General features: G+C 47.8%; 2 protein-coding genes across 2 annotated transcripts in view; one reads left to right on the top strand and one right to left on the bottom strand.

Annotated features, from left to right (window-relative positions):
* The window catches only part of mark2b (MAP/microtubule affinity-regulating kinase 2b), an 18,412-nt gene extending 11,563 nt beyond the window's left edge, over positions 1-6,849 (top strand). The window contains exon 2 of the mRNA XM_070439413.1: positions 4,583-6,849. Within this exon, the coding sequence (XP_070295514.1) occupies positions 4,587-5,027 (441 nt within the window). The 5' untranslated portion in view covers positions 4,583-4,586 and the 3' untranslated portion in view covers positions 5,028-6,849. The remainder of the gene's footprint in view (positions 1-4,582) is intronic.
* A 321-nt stretch (positions 6,850-7,170) lies between these two features.
* The window catches only part of rcor2 (REST corepressor 2), a 29,478-nt gene continuing 18,583 nt past the window's right edge, over positions 7,171-18,065 (bottom strand). The window contains 4 exon segments of the mRNA XM_070439414.1: positions 7,171-9,216; positions 9,374-9,431; positions 12,087-12,164; positions 12,300-12,400. Coding sequence (XP_070295515.1) covers positions 8,981-9,216; positions 9,374-9,431; positions 12,087-12,164; positions 12,300-12,400 — 473 coding nt within the window. The 3' untranslated portion in view covers positions 7,171-8,980.

Raw genomic sequence — 18,065 nt, 5'->3', positions numbered from 1 at the left:
TAAAACATACCATACTTTCCAACTAAAACATCGCATTTCCGATACCGTTCAACTAAACATCAAACCATCCCTCTAATAGATTAGAACAGTTATTCATCCTAAACATTTCATATCATCATGAATAAATCTTTAAATGCCCTTACTTCCTTAACCTTTGAAACTAAAAGTGGAATTTTTCGTTAGTTTTTTTCTCCTCGGTGTGGTTTTATGCCTACAGGGCGCTCTGTACTGATACACAAAGCCACTGGTTCTGGAATATGAATGGGTTCTGGAATAGGAATGGGTTCGTTGGAATAGAATGGTTCTGGAAATAGGATTGTCAACGTGTGTGCTTGTGTCAGGATGGGTACTGTGCTATAGTGGTGTTGGCTAGCCTGTAAAACTAACAGTTGTAGCCTGTTAGCTCCGAAGACTAAACTTGTGTTGATTTTTCTGAGGAGTCCGTAGAGGGAGAGGGTCAGGATGAGAAAGCAGGTGAGACTCAAAGACCAACCATCAATCACATCAATCAGACCTAATCAGTTGATCTCGGAGGGATAGATATGATTGGATTAAAGGTTATTTGGTAAATTTAATTCGGTAATTGGCGACATGACTACAGGAAGATAATCCGTCCCCTTCCCAGGGGCAACAGTATGTGGCTATGTGTGTCAGCCCGTACATGACAACAGAACAGACAGCCACAGGACTACAGGACCCAACAGCCACAGGACTGCAGACAGCATGAATCACAGGGAGGATAATCCGTCCCCTTCCCAAGGGGCAAACATAGGTCTGCTATGTGTGTCAGCCCTACAATTCTCTCTATTTTAGGCGGTTGCCTATCTGATGCTAATCATCTGGTCTGTTACTACAAATCCTTCGACCAAGCATTCACCTACACCAGCAAACATCTCCTAAATATGTGTTATGTGACAAACCACCAAGCCACATACACACCACGTACACACCGCGTGGACACACCCCCCTCCACCCCCCTCCAACCCTTCTTAAACACGTTACGACACCCGGGCGCACACCCCCTCACCCCCCTCAAACCCCTGGTCCTCCGAGCCCCCAGCCAACATACACCACCACGTTACACACACGTTACACACAACAGCCGTTACGAACCGCGTGACGCACAACACCCCCCACCCCTCAACGTCCTCCACCAACCAGGACCCCATGACACACCACGTTACACATGACCACCCCCTTCAACCCCTCACCACCTCGTTTCCTCCACCGCCACACACACTGCCCTGAGAGGAAGGCCTTGCGTTACTGCCACAGAATAGAACGATCTATTCATCCAGTTTGACTTGTTACAATGTCTGTCTGTCTGGGTCAACAGACGACACTAAAATTAACAACAACCTGTCTATGTCTGTCGGGTCAACAGACGACCACTAAATAACAACGCACATGCGATATTGCAATAGAGATAAAACAACGACAACGTCTCCAACAGCAGAGGATCTCCAACAGCAGGGTCAGCAAGACCTCCAACACAGCAAAAGACTCTCCAACGCAGAGCAAGGATGTCTCCAACAGCAGGCAAGAATGTCTCCAACAGCAGAAGGATGTCTCCAACAGCAGGAGATGTCTCCAACACAGGAAGGATGTTCTCCAACACAGGAAGATGTCTCCAAAACAGCAGTATGGATGTCTCCAAAACAGCAGAAATGTCTCCAACAGCAGTATGGATGTCTCCCAACAGCAGGAAGATGTCTCCAACAGCAGGATGGATTCTGCCAACAGCAGGAAGAATGCTCCAACAGCCAGGATGGATGTCTCCAACAGCAGGAATGGATGCGCCAAACAGCAGAGATGTCATCCAACAGCAGGAAGGATGTCTCCAACACAGGAAAGATGTCTCCAACGCAGAAGACTGTCTCCAACAGGCAGGAAGATTATCCGCAACAGCAGGAAGAGTCTCCAACAGCGAAGATGTCCCAACAGGCAGATGGATTGTCTCCAACAGCCAGAAGGATTCATCCCTCTTTTCCAAACTAAACATCCCATTCCAAACCGTTCCAAACTAAACATACCATACCATTCCAAACCGTTCCAAACTAAACATACCATACCGTTCCAAACTAAACATACCATACCGTTCCAAACTAAACATACCATACTGTTCCAAACTAAACATCCCATTCCATACCGTTCCAAATCAAACCATCCCTCTAATAGATTAGAACAGTTATTCATCCTAAACATTTCAATCATCATGAATAAATCTTTAAAATGCCCTTACTTCCCTTAACCTTTGAAACTAAAGTGAATTTTCGTTAGTTTTTTTTCTCCCTGGTGTGGTTTTATGCTACAGGGCGCTCTGTACTGATACACAAAGCCACTGGGTTCTGGAATAGGAATGGGTTCTGGAATAGGAATGGGTTCTGGAATAGGAATGGGTTCTGGAATAGGATTGTCAACGTGTGTGCTTGTGGAGGATGGTACTGTGCTTAGTGGTGTTGCTAGCTGTTAAACTAACATTGTAGCCTGTTAGCTCCGAAGACTAAACTTGTGTTGATTTTTCTTGAGGAGTCCGTATGAGGGAGAGGGTCAGGATGAGGAAAGCAGGTGAGACTCAAACCAACCATCAATCAATCAATCAGACCTAATCAGTTGATCTCGGAGGGATAGATATGATTGGATTAAAGGGTGATTTGGTAAATTTATTCGGTAATTGGTTGACAAACCTTAGTTTTAACCAATCAGGGATGAGGTTTCTGAATGTTACCGAATGGGAGGGTGTGTGTGTGTGAGACGTAGGCATGTACATGCATGGTAAGAGGTGTGTGTGTGTGTGTCAGGGCTATTTAAGTCATATTGGGTGTTGTCCTTACCTTATCCCCCTGTTTCTCCTAATCATCTCATCCCTCACTCTGTTTCTCTCTTTCTCCCCTTCTCCAACCCTACTCGTCTGCTCCCTTCTCTCACCCCTACTTCCTCTCTCCCGCTTCTGCCAACCTACTCCTCTGTCCTCCCTTCTCCAACCCCCGCTACTCCTCTCGGTCCTGCTCCTACTCCGCTGCCTCGCCCCTCGTCCAACGCCCCCTTATTCCATCTCTCCGGCCTCTCCAACCCCATACTCCTCTGCTCAAAACCCCTCTCCAACCCCCCTATCTTACGAACCTTCGGTTCTCTCACCCTCATCGTCAAACCCCCACTCGCACTCTCCCCTCTCCAAGCCTCCCCTCTGCGCCTCTCCACCTAACTCGTCTCCTCTCCAACCCCCTACTGCCCTCTCTCCCCTCTCCAACCCCCCTGACCCCTCTCTCCCCCTCCAACCCTCCCTCCCTTCCAACCCCTACTCCTCTCTCCACCCCCCTACTTCCCTCTCTCCCTCTCTCAACGCCCCCTACTCTTCGTCCCCTCTCCAACCTCCACTTACTCCCTTCTCACCCTCTGCAGGCGCCTACTGTCCTCTCCCCTCTCGCAACGCCCTAGGACTCCTTCGTCCCGCTCGGTCCAACGCCCCGCTACTCGCCTCTTCTCCCTCGTCCAACCGGCCTATCCTCTCTCCCGCCTCTCCAACCCCTACTCCTGGCTCTCCCGCTCTCAACCCCATACCTCTTCCCCTCTCAACGCGCCCTATGGGCTCTCTCCAGCCCGCTAGCTCCTCTCTCCCCTCTCGCACCCCGGCTAGCTTCCTCTCTCCCGCTCTCTTCAAGCCCCCTGACTCCCTCTCCCCTTCCAACCCCCGCTACTCCTCTCTCCCCCTGTCTCGCAACGCCCCTACTGCGCGGCTCTCTCGCCCCCGCCTACCCCTCTCTGCCCCCCCCTACTCGTGCTCCTGCCTTCTCCATAGCCGCCCGTAGCTCCCGTCTCTCACCCTTTGCTCCAAGCCCCTGATTCCTCTCGCCGCCCGTTTCAACCCCTACTCTCTGCCCCCTTCTCACGACCCTGACTCTCTCGTGCTCCCTTCTCCAACCCGCCTACTCGTCTCTCTCGCCCTCTCCAACCCTAGCTCTCCGTCTCTCCCCTTGCTCCAACGCTCTAGCTCCTCTCCCCCTTCTCCAACCCCTAATCCTCTCTCCCTCATCTCAACGCCCCTCTCCTCTCTTTCTCTCGCACCCCCCTACTGCTCTCTGCCCCTCGTACTCCGCTCTCGTCGCCCTCTCCAACGCTACTGCCCTTCGCCCGCTCTCCAGACCCTAGCTCTCTCTCCCCCCTGCTTGGCCCCCCTACTCCTCTCCCTCCCTCTCCAGACGCGCCAACCTACTCCCTCTCTGCTCCCTCTCCAAACGCCCGCCCTACTCGCCTCTGCTCCTACTTCCAACCCACCTTACGGTCCTTCTGCCTCTCGCTCTCGCGCGCCCTCTGGCCTCTCCTCTCTCCCCCCTCCTCTGCTCTCCTCCCCCCCCCTGCTCATCCCCCCCCGTCTCTGCCTCTCTCTCCCGCCCCTCCCCCCCCCGCCGTCTCTGCCTCTCCTCTCTCCGCCCCCCCCGTGCTTCTGCCTCTCCTCTCGTCCCCCCTCTGCCCACTGTCCTGTCTCCGCTCCTGCGCGCGTTAAATCTCTCCCTGGCCGGCCTCCATCGCTCCGCTTGCCGTCTCCCTCTTGCTTTCATCCCTCCACTCTCTCCTCCTATAGGTCGATGCTGAGCAGCACCGTCGACAAATCAGAGAAGAGCGGCGTCCTAGGCTCCTCCCACAGCGGCAGCGGAGACGAGAACAAGGATAATTCCTCCCCTGTTTCCGGTACCGCCACCCCGCCACCGAAGGACCCGTCGACCAAACCGCGTTCCCTCCGGTTCACCTGGTCCATGAAGACCACGTCCTCCTTGGATCCCGGGGAGATGATGAGAGAGATCCGGAAGGTTCTAGAATCCAACAGCTGTGAGTACGAGCTGCGGGAGCGCTACATGCTGCTGTGCATCTTCGGGAACCCTTCCCGCGACGACTTCGTCCAATGGGAGATGGAGGTGTGCAAGCTGCCCCGCCTCTCACTGAACGGCGTGCGCTTCAAGAGGATCTCCGGGACGTCAATCGCGTTTAAGAACATCGCGTCGAAGATCGCTAACGAGCTCAAACTGTGAGACGGAGAGAGGGATGGAGAGATGAGGGGTTTTACACATGTGGATAGAGAGGAATGGAGAGACTGAATGAGAAAGATGCTGCACTGAGAGCAGTGCTGGGTAGGTGGGAGGGGTTCAGTGTTTGAGAAGATAATGGGTGGAGTGACTGTTCTTCTGTTGGGGGGAGGGGGGGGGTTCTGTCTAGTTTTTTTCCTCTGTTGAGGTTTGTGTTTTAGAACCTCGCTGGGTTCTCTAGCTGGGGTTCTCGTCTTCTAGATCCACTGCATGTTGGTTCTGCCGCTCTCTCTTTTCACCTGGTGGTTGTACACACTCTGCCTCTCTCTCGCTGCCACACAAACACGCTGTACTGTACTGAGGGGAGGCCTAAGTCTGAACACACCTTCATACCTGCTCCGAGGCTCTTCTCCTGTCGGTTCTACTTAAATGGGTTCTAGACTGGGTTACACTCAGAGTTCTAAAGAGAACAGAGCGGACTGACTTGATGCTGGAAATAAACTAACTCAACGCTGGAACGGTTCTCCTGGGTTCTACTGTTCTCTGACCCAAATGGACTCCCCGGAACCTGAACTGTAGAACACACCACAGGCCTTTGGTGGAAGGACAGTCTTTCTGCCCGTTTGATGTGAGGGGAGACAGTCAAGACACTGCTCTGTTTTAAGTCTCTCTCACACACACACACACACCAAACTGGACCCCTGGACCCCCCCCCCCCCCCCCCACCCCCCACCCCCCCTCTTTTTATTTTTTCATCAGGGGTGAAATCATCCCCCTTTCGTCCAATCACAGGCCCAATAGACTTGATTCACCATTGGACAACAACACTTTATTTTCCTCATTCTGGTTGTTGGTTTTCAAGGTCAAAGGTTTTACACTGGAAAAAGGGGAATTTCCTTTCTTTAATAGAAGACAAATGGAAACATGTAGTTCTTCTTGTTGCTGTTCTATTATGACAAAGAAGCGTGTTAATGATCGATGGGGTTGTATCACGCGTCTGTACAGAGAGAGAACACACAGCAGCCATCTTTCTACTCCCCCTTCCTGCCCCCAAGGAGTAGTATGTTCAGATATTCAGCCTTTTATCAACCAGTATTTCATTTTAAAATTCTATGTATTCAGATCTCCGAACAAATTAATTTAGAACTTCTTGTTGATTTATTTTAGTTTGTTTTTTATAACTTTGTTTGGGTTAAAGAATGCCTCACCTGAGCTTCCCCGCCCCCACAGGACCCCACCTTAGCTGGGCATCTACCTGACTGGTGTCAACAGGGTGATGAAAGACTACTGATTGTTTTCTGTGGGATGGTTGGGTTTTATAACGTAAACTTGTTGCCCGCTGCGTTTTCTGTAGGATCAGGCCAAACGTGGTGTCACTGTGTCCGCCTTGTGACTGACTGTATTCTTGTCATCAGCGGCATTGATTCTAATTTAGCAGGAGCCCTTTCTCTGCCAGTGGAAAAGAGTGAGGAGGGGTTTGCGAGTAATCTCTAGCCAAATGATAGCGGCCTGCTTGGGGGACGGTGTACCTGAGCAAAACGCCTCAGTTCTTTTGTTTAAAAAGTCATTCTATTTGTTCTGTTAAATCATTGTTTTAAGGTGCTGGGAAAATGTAGTCTTCTATACTTATTGCTGTTATTACTATATTTCAGTGTTGATTTATTTTGTTTTACATTTTTTTTTGCTGTAATTTGAGTCAGACATTTTAACCAGTATTTGGTTGGTTTGGGAGAGATGGGGGAGTTGACTCCAAATGTATTTGTTTTTGTGCAAAGAAATTATGAAAAGTAATAAAAAGCTGGTTGCAGTTAGGCCAGCGACAAAAGTGTGTATTTAACAAATGTAATTCAGTGGAAACAATATGGTTGTAATTTTTGTTTTATTCCAAAAGAAAATATCCTGAAAACAATAACAAGCAAATCCAGTCTCAAACTTCGTGAACATTACCTGCTGCTAAGTATTGACTGTGTTTTAGCAAAACAACCTTCAAGTCATTTGTAGTAGGCCACAAAGTATTTGAATCTACGTCCCAAATGGTCAAAAGTAGTGCACTATGTAGGGAATTGGGTGCCAGACGTATCACGAAAGATCTGCGTTATAGCCCGATTTGATTTTTTTTTAAACGCAACGCTGCATATTCAGAAATGACTTTTTGGTTTGTTTTTTTTCTCCACCAATTGGTAGTTACAGTCTTGTCTCATCGCTGCCACTCCCGTACGGACTCGGGAGAGGCGAAGGTCGAGAGCCATGCGTCCTCCGAAACACAACCCAACCAAGCCGCACCAATGTGTCGGAGGAAACACCGTACACCTGGCGACCGTGTCAGCGTGCACTGCGCCCGGCCCGCGATGAGACAAGGATATCCCTGCCGGCCAAACCCTCCCTAACCCGGACGACGCTGGGTCAATTGTGTGCCGCCCGCGACAGAGCCTGGACTTGAACCAGGATCTCTAGTGGCACAGCTAGCACTGCCTCGCGACACTCGGGAGGCCTCAAATGACTTTTTAATGCAGATCTTCCCTCCATACGGCTTGAATCCAGCCCTACGAGTATTTCAGCTTCACACTTTGTTCTCAGACACCTGTGAATTGTACAGTACTATCCCTTACATAGCACACAACTGTAACCAGAGCTAAATAGAGCTTCCATTTGAGACTCAGTATTTTTTTGTGCTTTTAATCAAAAACAGGTCTCTGTTCCATATAGCATGCTACTTAGAATGGAGAAATGCATGGGCCTTGGATTACAAATTGCATCCTATTCCCTTTTTATAGTGCACCACATTGGACCAGGATCTATAGGGATTTGGTCAAAATGGGCTCCGATCCAAAGTAGTGCACTATATAGGAACGTCTACCTACTTAGAGATCACCTAACAAAAGAATGCTGCAGTCATAAGACCAACAATACGTGGATTTGGTAGAAGAGGGATGTCTTCCTGATTCCCCTGTGGAATCATCAGTTCAGCACCTTGCAGTGTGGGAGTGGAACCTGGGTGTGTTTTGCCAGAGTTCGTTCTGTTGTTGCCATGGAGACTGTGTGTGGGGTTCTGTTGTCATGGCATCCATCACCACAATCCAGTGTATTTTTTTTCCTTGAGGGTTTTGGTATTCTGAAAGTTCTGTTCTTTGGGGAGGAGGGATGGGTGAAATACAGGGTCACCGTTGCCGTGGGTAACCAGTCACATCTGTGCTGACTGCTACGGAGACAGCCGTGAGGCATGTGTGGGCATGTCCTTCTATTTTCTGCTTGGAGAGGGGGGGGGAGGACAGAAGGATGGATACCCAAGCCTCAGATGGAAGTATGGTTATTCACAGGTTGTGTCGTTGGTTAAGAGTGTGAGTCAGAACGGAGTGATACAGAGACTTAACGAGAGGCTTCTGACATAACAGACTGGCGAGGCTTTGAACTCAACTACTGATGTCTATTGTTCCACCATAATGGATAAACACTCCACTAGCAGCACAATCTACCGTCTGAGTATACAAGAGCCCCCCCCTTAAATATACAAGAGTCCCCTCCTTTCTGTCAGTGAGAGTTGGTTTGCTCTACTTTGAGCCCTACCAGTGAGGGAGGCTGACCAGCGCCAGAGCAAACAGGAGGAGAGGAGCGGAGGTTGTTTCCTAGTTCCCTACGGAGACTAGAGCTCCCCTGTTGGCCCGGAGTCGCAACTGCAGGACGTATCAACGGGGGAGGGGATGATTGTGGGGGTTCGGGTCTGGAGGGTCGGGTCTGGAGCGGGGGGTGCCGGAGGCTGGGGGGGGCAGAGGGGGAGCCGGGCGCAGTAAGGGGGGAGGCTGGGAGAGGGAAGGAGGAGGGGTGTGGTTGTTGGATGAGGGGGGAGAGGGGGAGTTGGCGTCACCGCCGGGGGGAGTAACGTCTTCTAGCTTTATCTGGAAGGAGAGAAGGGAGGAGTTAGATCAGCACCAGACTTGTCAAACTTTTACCAAAACAAACCCTCACCCCCTCCTCACCTCTTCCTCCTCCTCTGCTCCTCCCCTCTCTTCGTTCCTACTACGACTCCCACAAGGCCCCGGTGTGGAGGCTAAGTCTTGTTCCGCCTGCCACTCCTTGACGACCTCGTCCAGATTGAATCGCCGTCGGTAACTAACGAAGAAGGAGCTCACCTGGGCCAGAGTTTTGTTGCCGATTACCTCGGCAACCACCGCAAAGTCCTTGCCATAGCGACGGATAGCTGAGGAGAAGAGGGTGTTTAAAGAGAAAGATACGTTTCAGATCACAACATTGAAATCATCAAACTGTTTCTTCTGTGAGTTATATTTGCCAGAATACAATAATATCCTGGGTTAAAGAAAATGATTGAGTTGTATTTTGGGGGTGTGTTAACTCACCCTGCACAGCCAGCAGCTGTTCCTCAGTGGACCAACGAGAGTTCATCTTGTGAGCTGGCTGGAGAGAGAGTTAGTTTATTTATAACCGTTTTCATTATGACCTAGACAACCAGGTGAGGGGAGTTCCTAACTAATCCATTATGACCTAGACAACCAGGTGAGTGGAGTTCCTAACTAATTCATTATGACCTAAACAACCAGGTGAGTGGAGTTCCTAACTAATTCATTATGACCTAAACAACCAGGTGAGTGGAGTTCCTAACTAATCCATTATGACCTAAACAACCAGGTGAGTGGAGTTCCTAACTAATCCATTATGACCTAAACAACCAGGTGAGTGGAGTTCCTAACTAATCCGTGACCTTTTAACTTCTCTAGGGTATGTGAGACGGTAGCGTCCCACCTCGTCAACAGCCAGTGAAACTGCAGGGCGCCAAATTCAAAACAACAGAAATCCCATAATTTAAATTCCTCAAACATACAAGTATTTTACACCATTTTAAAGCTACACTTGTTGTAAATCCAGCCAAAGTGTCCGATTTCAAAAAGGTTTTACGACGAAAGCACACCAAACGATTATGTTAGGTATGAGCCAAGTCACAGAAAAAGACAGACATTTTTCCAGCCAAAGAGAGCAGTAACAAAAAAGCATAAAGAGATAAAATTAATCACTAACCTTTGATGATCTTCATCAGATGACATTCATAGGACTTCATGTTACACAATACATGTATTTTTGGTTCGGTAAAGTTGCAGTAGCAAGACGCTCAGGCAAAAAGCCTGAGAAAATGCTTAGCGCCATATTCAAATTAATTACTATAAAATCAAACTTTCATTAAATCACACATGAAAGATACCAAATTAAAGCTACACTGGTTGTGAATCCAGCCAACATGTCAGAATTCAAATATGCTTTCACCGAAAAGCCTATGATGCTATTATCTGAGTATAGCAACATTGTAAACAAAGAGAGATTCGCATATTTCAACCCTGCAGGCGCGACACGAAACGCAGAAATAAAAATATAATTCATGCCTTACCTTTGACGAGCTTCTGTTGTTGGCACTCCAATATGTCCCATAAATATCACAAATGGTCCTTTTGTTCGATTAATTCCGTCGATAAATGTCCATTTATTTGGCGCGTTTGATCCAGAAAAACACAGGTTCCAACTTGCTCAAACGTGACGACAAAATATCTCAAAGGTTACCTGTAAACTTTGCCCCAAAAATTCAAAGTACTTTTGTAATACAACTTTAGGTATTTTTTTTACGTTAATAATCGATAAAATTGAAGACGGGATGATCTGTGTTCAATACAGGATTAAAACCAACAGTAACATGCCTTCTGGTCATGCGCTTCAATCAAACAGGACACCTAGAGTGACTCGACTTCAAGATGGCCGTATTTCTTCATTACACAAAGGAATAACCTCAACCAATTTCTCAGGACTGTTGACATCCAGTGAAAGCCGTAGGAACTGCAAGCAATTCGCTTAGAAATTTGGTTTCCCAATGAAACTCATTGAAAAGAGTGACCTCAACAACAACAAAAATATGAATGGTTTCGCCTGCTAAATAAGTTCTGTTATACTCACAGACATGATTCAAACAGTTTTAGAAACTTCAGAGTGTTTTCTATCCAAATCTACGAATAATATGCATGTCTTATCTTCTGGGGATGAGTAGCTGGCAGTTGAATTTGGGTATGCTTTTCATCCAAACGTGAAAATGCTGCCCCCTACCCTAGAGAAGTTAACTGATGAGGGTGTAGATCAGGGGGTGTCAAACTCATTTTTCCCAGCGGGCTGCATTCTGTCTTCAACGAGGTCCGGAGAGCAGTACTGAAAATGTGTTTTATTTCCTTGCCGTCAAAATTTTACAAAAATAGTCCAATATCCATTGATTTGATGCCCACTGCCTGTCAAGTGATTATTAGAGCTGGACAGTCAAGAACATGTTGGAATGTAGGCCCATTATATACAGTACCAGTCAAATGTTTTGACTTTTCCAGTCACCTGGAAATGCATTCCAGGTAACTAACTACCGCATGAAGCTGGTTGAGAGAATGCCAAGAGTGTGCAAAGTTGTCAAGGCAAAGGCTGGCTACTTTGACGAATCTAAAATCTATTTTGATTTGTTTAACACTTTTTTGGTTACTACATGATTCCATATGTGTTATTTCACAATATAGAAAATAGTAAAAATAATGACTTAGTTGTGGCCAAACTTTTGACTGGTAATATATATATAAATAAATGTTTTACCCTCTTTTTCGACAACTGAAGCCAGCGGAAACACCGTTCAACTGAAGCCAGCTTGCAGGCGCCCAGCCCACCACAAGGAGTCACTAGAGCGCGATACGCTAAGAAAAGCCACCCGGCCAAACCTTCCCCTAACCCGGACGACAACACTGAGACAATTGTGCTCTGATCTATGGGACTCCCGGTCACGGTCGTCTGTGACACAATCTGAGATCCCATGATCATTTCTACACAATTTCGATTTGGTTAAAAAAAAAAAAAAAGGTTTTATATTTTTTACTCTAATCACCCGCGGGCCAGATTGGACCCACCCACGTGCCGTATGTTTGACACCACTAGTATAGATGAAGGAACTTTAGCCTATTGAGACACACCCCTGGTGTAGAGAATACCTACTTGAGTATCTCCGGAAAACAGGGAAGAGGAAGTTAAATAAGGAAATGTATGTACCGCTGTAGGACGCAGGTTGTCGATGCCCTCGTCTAGACAGTGTTTCATACTACTGTTGTTCTGCTTAATACTCTGGACCTGAGACACACAGAGAGAGACAGACGGAGAGAGAGAGAGAATCTATTACTCTATAAGTGATATCTCTGTGTGTGTGTGTGTGGTCTGTGTATATGGTCTGTGTATATGGTCTGTGTGTATGGTCTGTGTGTATACCCGTCTCTTGAGTGACACCAGGTGTGTGTCTAGCTGTCTGCCAGAGCCATGGTGGTGATTGGCTGACACAGCCATGATGTCCTCGGGGTTCAGATGCATGCCTTTACAGAGAGAGAGAGGAGTGTGTTAATACACACACAGAGAGAGAGAGGGAACATAACTTATATGTATTACACTCCGTCACGATTTTATTGGCAACTGCAAGGAGATATTTTATTATACTGATTAACAACATTTGCATAGAAGATTCAATCTCTTCTTTTATAAAAGTGTGCACAGTCTAAGTAATGAGGTCGTGCATGAGGCAGAATATGGAATGTTGTGGAAACCAGACGGGAGGTGAGAGAGACAAAGAAGGGAATTCGTTTTTGGTGGTGAGGGAGACTAAGTGAATTAACAACGGGTTATTTTTATTTTTTTACAGACAATCGGCTTTGAAATCATCTTGTTTGCCTATTATCACAAACAAAGTACTAGGGAAGTGAATTGATGTGAATTACAAAGCCATATTGAGTTGGCAAGGGAACAACTATGTATTTTTTTGATCGGTGGCTCTCAAGAGGTCAAGACCCTTGAGGATTTAAAGACTCATACTTCTCGAGCAGTTTCAAGAATTGTCTTCAGGAAAGGGTTGCGACCTACATTTATGAGCACAAGGATCTCACTCGAGAAAGCTGCAGATGTTTGTGATGACACATAAAATGACCTTCACAAACAATACACCCCGTAGTTATTATCCCTATGCAAAAAGCAATTCAGAGAAGTCACCTCCTTACTGAGAGGTTTCAGTCCAATTCTACAGTGCCCAAAGATAAAGGTCGGCAGAAAAAGAAAAAAAAAATCGTATCCACTCTCCAGCTCATTAGGTCTCTGGTGGGAACACTCCAGCCCATTAGGTCTCTGGTTGGGGACTGGGAACACTCCAGCTCATTAGGTCTCTGGTGGGGACTGGGAACACTCCAGGCCATTAGGTCTCCCCCGAGGTCTTCTGATGAGGACTGGGAACACTCCAGCCCATTAGGTCTCTGATGGGACTGGGAACACTCCAGCCCATTAGGGTCTCTGGTACTCCAGCCCATTAGGTCTCTGGTTGGGGACTGGGAACACTCCAGCCCATTAGGTCTCTGGTGGGGACTGGGAACACTCCAGCCCATTGGGTCTCTGATGAGGAGTGGTGTATCTCCTAAACAAGACTTTGGATCAGATGTGTATGAAACCTTTGTTTCAGATGGGTTTGTGTGTCTGCAGAGTAGCGATGCTGTTGAGCAGCCGGTGAAGATACTGCGAGACACCGGGGCGGGCCCAATCCTTCATTTTGGATGGTGTTCTGCCTTTGACGCTTCAGCAACTGGCTACAGTGTGTTAGTACGAGGAGTGGAGATGAGTTGCATTTAGTTAATTTGTATAAATGTGGAACTCGAATCTGATCTTATTTATGGTTCCGTCGTCGTTGTAGTGAGGCCTAGCCTACCGGTAAAGGGGGTCTCATACATTTTTGGAAACGATTTGGCTGGAGGGAAGGTCGTGCCAAATCCTGTCGTTTGTAAGGAACTCAGAGTAGAAGAACCTGATGGGTTATCAGAAAAGTGCCCGAGTGTTTCCACAGTGTGTTGTTACACGTGCTCCGTCTAAGAAAGTTGCCGGGAGCAAGTCTGGCGTTGAGGATGTCAGCGATCCCACCATGGTTGATCTGTCTGAGACGTTTATGGGTGATCATGATTTTGGTGAACCTCTCCTAAGTTGGGCCTTCCGAGTGGCGCAGCGGTCTAGGGCACTGCATCGCAGTGCTAGAGGCTCACTACAGACCCTTGTTTGATCCCAGGCTGTGTCGCAGCCGGCCGCGACCAGGAGACCCATTAGGCGGCGTACAATTGGCCGGTATGTCCTTGTCCCATCACTCTACCAACTCCTTGTGGCGGACCGGTTGTATTGCACGCTGACTGCGGTCGCAAGATGTACGGTGTTTCCTCCGACACATCGGTGCTGCTGGCTTCCGGGTTAAGCGAGCAGTGTGTCAAGAAAGTGCGGCTTCCGGGTTAAGCGAGCAGTGTGTCAAGAAGCAGCGCGGCTTCCGGGTTAAGCGAGCAGTGTGTCAAGAAGCAGCGCGACTTGGCAGAGATGCGTTTCTGAAGACGCATGGCTCTCGACCTTCGCCCCTCCTGAGTCCGTACGGGAGTTGCAGCGATGGGGCAAGACTAACTACCAATTGGGTATTGCGAAATCGGGGGGGGGGGGACTCCTAAGTTCATCTCCCCTTTGAAAACCCCAAAGGTGAGTGATTTTGTAGGACTGCTGAAGGAAGACCGGTTGACACTTTAAGGTCTAGGAAACAGCCGATTGCTGAACAGAGTAATGACGTTTCCCTCTTTTAGTTGAGATACGCCCAGAGGAGTTTGATGAAGTTCGTGTGGGTTACTTTTGACGGAGATGGCGTTCTCACACCACTTCCTGGCAAGACAATTGGCCCAGTGTATCTCAAATTGCTGTTCGTTACGCTTCGACAAGAGATACCGAGGTTGGGTCATGATGGTAGTATGTCAGGCCATCTTGGGGTCAACAAGACGTGTGACCGTATCTTGCATAACTTCTTCTGACCTGGTCTGAAACAGGATGTTGTGGCTCACTGTAAATCCTGTGGCGTTTGCCAACAGACGGGTAAACTGAACCAAGCTGTACCGGTTGCACCTTCGCAGCCTATTCCTGCTTTTGACTAACCTTTCAGCAGGGTTCTGGTGGATTGTGATGGTCCTTTGCCCAGAACGAAGAGCGGGAAGCAGTTTCTCTTAACCCCGGTGGGGTTATTTTCAACGTTCCTGGCTTCAGCAGGTAGTGCAGGCGGACCAAGGTTTGAGTTTCATGTCAAGGGTCTTGGGTGCACGTTGTCCCTCTGGTGCCTACCGCCCAGAGGCTCTTGGGAGATTTCATCAGACTTTGAGGTCTATGTTGAGAGCTTACTGCTTTGAGTTGGATGGGTCCCTCTTGTACTGTTTGCAGCGCGGGAGGTTGTGCAGGAATGTCTCGGTTTTAATCCGAACCGGCTCGTATTTGGACATCAAGTCAGCAGAAAAAACCTGGCTGTGTCATGTCAACATGTTGAAACCGTACTTCAACCGCTACGATCGGGTGACGATGTTGTTGGAAACCGGTAGTGATGTTCTGCCTGTGGCCACTAGTGTCATCGTTGACTATAGTCGTCCTCAAGAGTACGAGGAAAGCCCAATACACCCTGTACCAGTTGAGTAACTCAGAGATTCTAGAAAACCTCGATGTCTTTTTGGCACCATTGTCTCGCTACTTTTAGAATATCAGGGTTTACGCTCAGATGTGCCAACTCACACAAATGTACTAGAGCACAACATTGAGGCCTCGATCCAACAACATGTCTAATCGACAGAACCCTGAAAAGAGAGAAGCTCCACAACGAGGTGGTAACTTTCCTCACGACAGGAAAGTTACTATGGATGTTGCAGGAGTTTCCCCTTGAAATCAGACATGTCTGTGGTGAGGACAACTTGGTTGCTTATTGTCTTTCAGTCAATAAGTTTGGTGTTTTGTGTTAAGCCAGTGGGTAGCTCTCTGGCTCACAATTTATTTTGGACTGTACGTTTTGCGTTCTAGAAGCATACGTGAGTTTTTCCAAAAAACAAAAAAAGGTAAATAAGAAAATATTATATTTTCAAAAACAAAAGCCCATACACATTTAAAAACTAAATAAAAAAGGTGGCTTTTCTATCTGGTATTTAATTATTGACAGCCAAGACCATGTTTATATTGGAGACGGCGGTACATTTAAGCTGATTATGTTGTGAGATGGTTGTTTCCTGTTGGTGATGAGCAAACTTGTCCAACAAAAATAATAGGAGGAAGATGTTACAGGTTTTGGTTTTTCCATTTATGTTTTGAGGTTGTACTTTAGCACGTATGGGGGGCACACCGATTGGTGTCACCTCGTTAGTCAGTATGTGTTACACCTGTGCTGGTTGTCCATCTCGTTAGTGGGAAGGTGTTTCACCTGTGCTGGTTGTCCATCTCGTTAGTGGGAAGGTGTTTCACCTGTGCTGGTACTTTCCATCTGGTTAGTGGTTCAGGTGTACACCTGTGCTGTTGTCCATCTTCGTTAGTATTGGGAAGGTGTTTCACCGTGTTGCATGGCATTGTCCATCTGTTAGTGGGGGGAAACGTGTTATTACAACCTGTTGTGGGCGTGCGATCTTGGATATCGTATCCATCTGGTAGTGGGAAGGGTTACACTGAGGCTTCACTTGTCCATCGGGTTAGTGGGAAGGTGTTTCACCTGTGCTCAACTTGTCCCATCTCGCGTTAGTGGGAAAGGTGCTTCCCTTAGTGTGCTCCTTGCTCCATCTTGGTTAGTGGAAGCGTTGTTCACTTGTCGCTCCTTGTCCATCTGCGTTAGATGGGAAGGTGTTTCAACATGTGCTGCCTTGTCCATCTCGTTATGTGGAAGTGTTTCACCGTGCGTGATTGTCCATCTCTGTTAGTTGGAAGGTTTCACCTGTGCTTGTTGTCCATCTGGTTAGTGGGAAGGTGTTACACTGTGCTCTTGTTCATCTGCGTTAGTGGAAGGTGTTTCCACCTGTGCTTTGTCCATCTGTTAGTGGGGGAAGGTGTTACACATGTGTACTACGGTTGATCCATCTGTTTAGTAGGATAGGTGTTTCACTGTTGCTACTTGTCCATCTGTATAGTGGGAATGCTTGGTGGTTTCCAAGCCTGTGTGTCACTTGCTGTTGTCCAGTACTGCGTATGGGAAGGTGTTTTCACCTGTGCTAGTTGTCCGATCTGGTTAGTGGGAAGGTGTATCAACTACTGTGTCCTGTGCCATTGTTAGTTCGGAAGAGTGTTGTTCACCTGTGCTCAGCTTGTCCATCTGGTTAGTGGGAGGTGTTTCACCGTGCTCGGTTGTCCATTCTGGTTAGTGGAAGGTGTTACACCTGTGGCTGTTGTCCATCTGTTAGTGGGAAGGTGTTTTTCACTGTTGCTACGTTGTCCATTTGCTCGTTTAGTGGGAAGGTGTTACACACTGCCTTTGCTTGTCCATTCTCGTAGGGGGGACACCCTGTCTGGTTCATCTTAGTGGGAAGGTGTTAACCTGTGCTCCACTTGTCCCATCTGGTTATGGGAAGGTTTACACCTGTGCTCACCTGTCCATCTGGTAGTGGGAAGGTGTACAATGTGCCTCACGTTGTGCCACCTGGTTTAGTGGCGAAGTGTGAACCACCTGGTGGCTCAACTTGTCCATCTGCCGTTTAGTGGAAAAAGGTTTGTTTCACCTGTGCTCACCTTGTCCATTCTGGTTAGTGGAAGGTGTTACACATGTGCTCACTTGTCAATCTGGTTAGTGCGGGAGGTGTTACACCTGTGCTCACTTTGCTCCATTCTGGTTATGTGGGAAGGTGTTTACACATGTGGCTCACTTGTACCACCTGGTTATGGGAAGGTGTTACACATGTGCTCACTTGTCCATCTGTTAGTTGGCGAAGGTGTTACACATGTGCATCCACTTGTCCATCTGGTCTAGTGGGAAGGTGTTACACATGTTGCTCACTGATCCACCTGGTTATGGAAGTGGTTACACATGTGACTCACTTGTCCATCTGGTTATGGAAGGTGTTACAACATGTGCTTCCACTTGTCCATCTGGTTTAGTGGGAAGGTTGTTACACATGGTGCTCACTTGCTCCATCGCGTTAGTGGGGAAGGTGTATACAGCTTGGTCTCACTTGTCCATTGGTTAGTGGAAGGTGT

The sequence above is a fragment of the Salvelinus sp. IW2-2015 genome, unplaced genomic scaffold, assembly GCF_002910315.2.
Source record: "Salvelinus sp. IW2-2015 unplaced genomic scaffold, ASM291031v2 Un_scaffold1619, whole genome shotgun sequence".
Classification (NCBI taxonomy): Eukaryota; Metazoa; Chordata; class Actinopteri; order Salmoniformes; family Salmonidae; genus Salvelinus; species Salvelinus sp. IW2-2015.
This window is presented reverse-complemented; position numbering and strand designations above follow the sequence as displayed.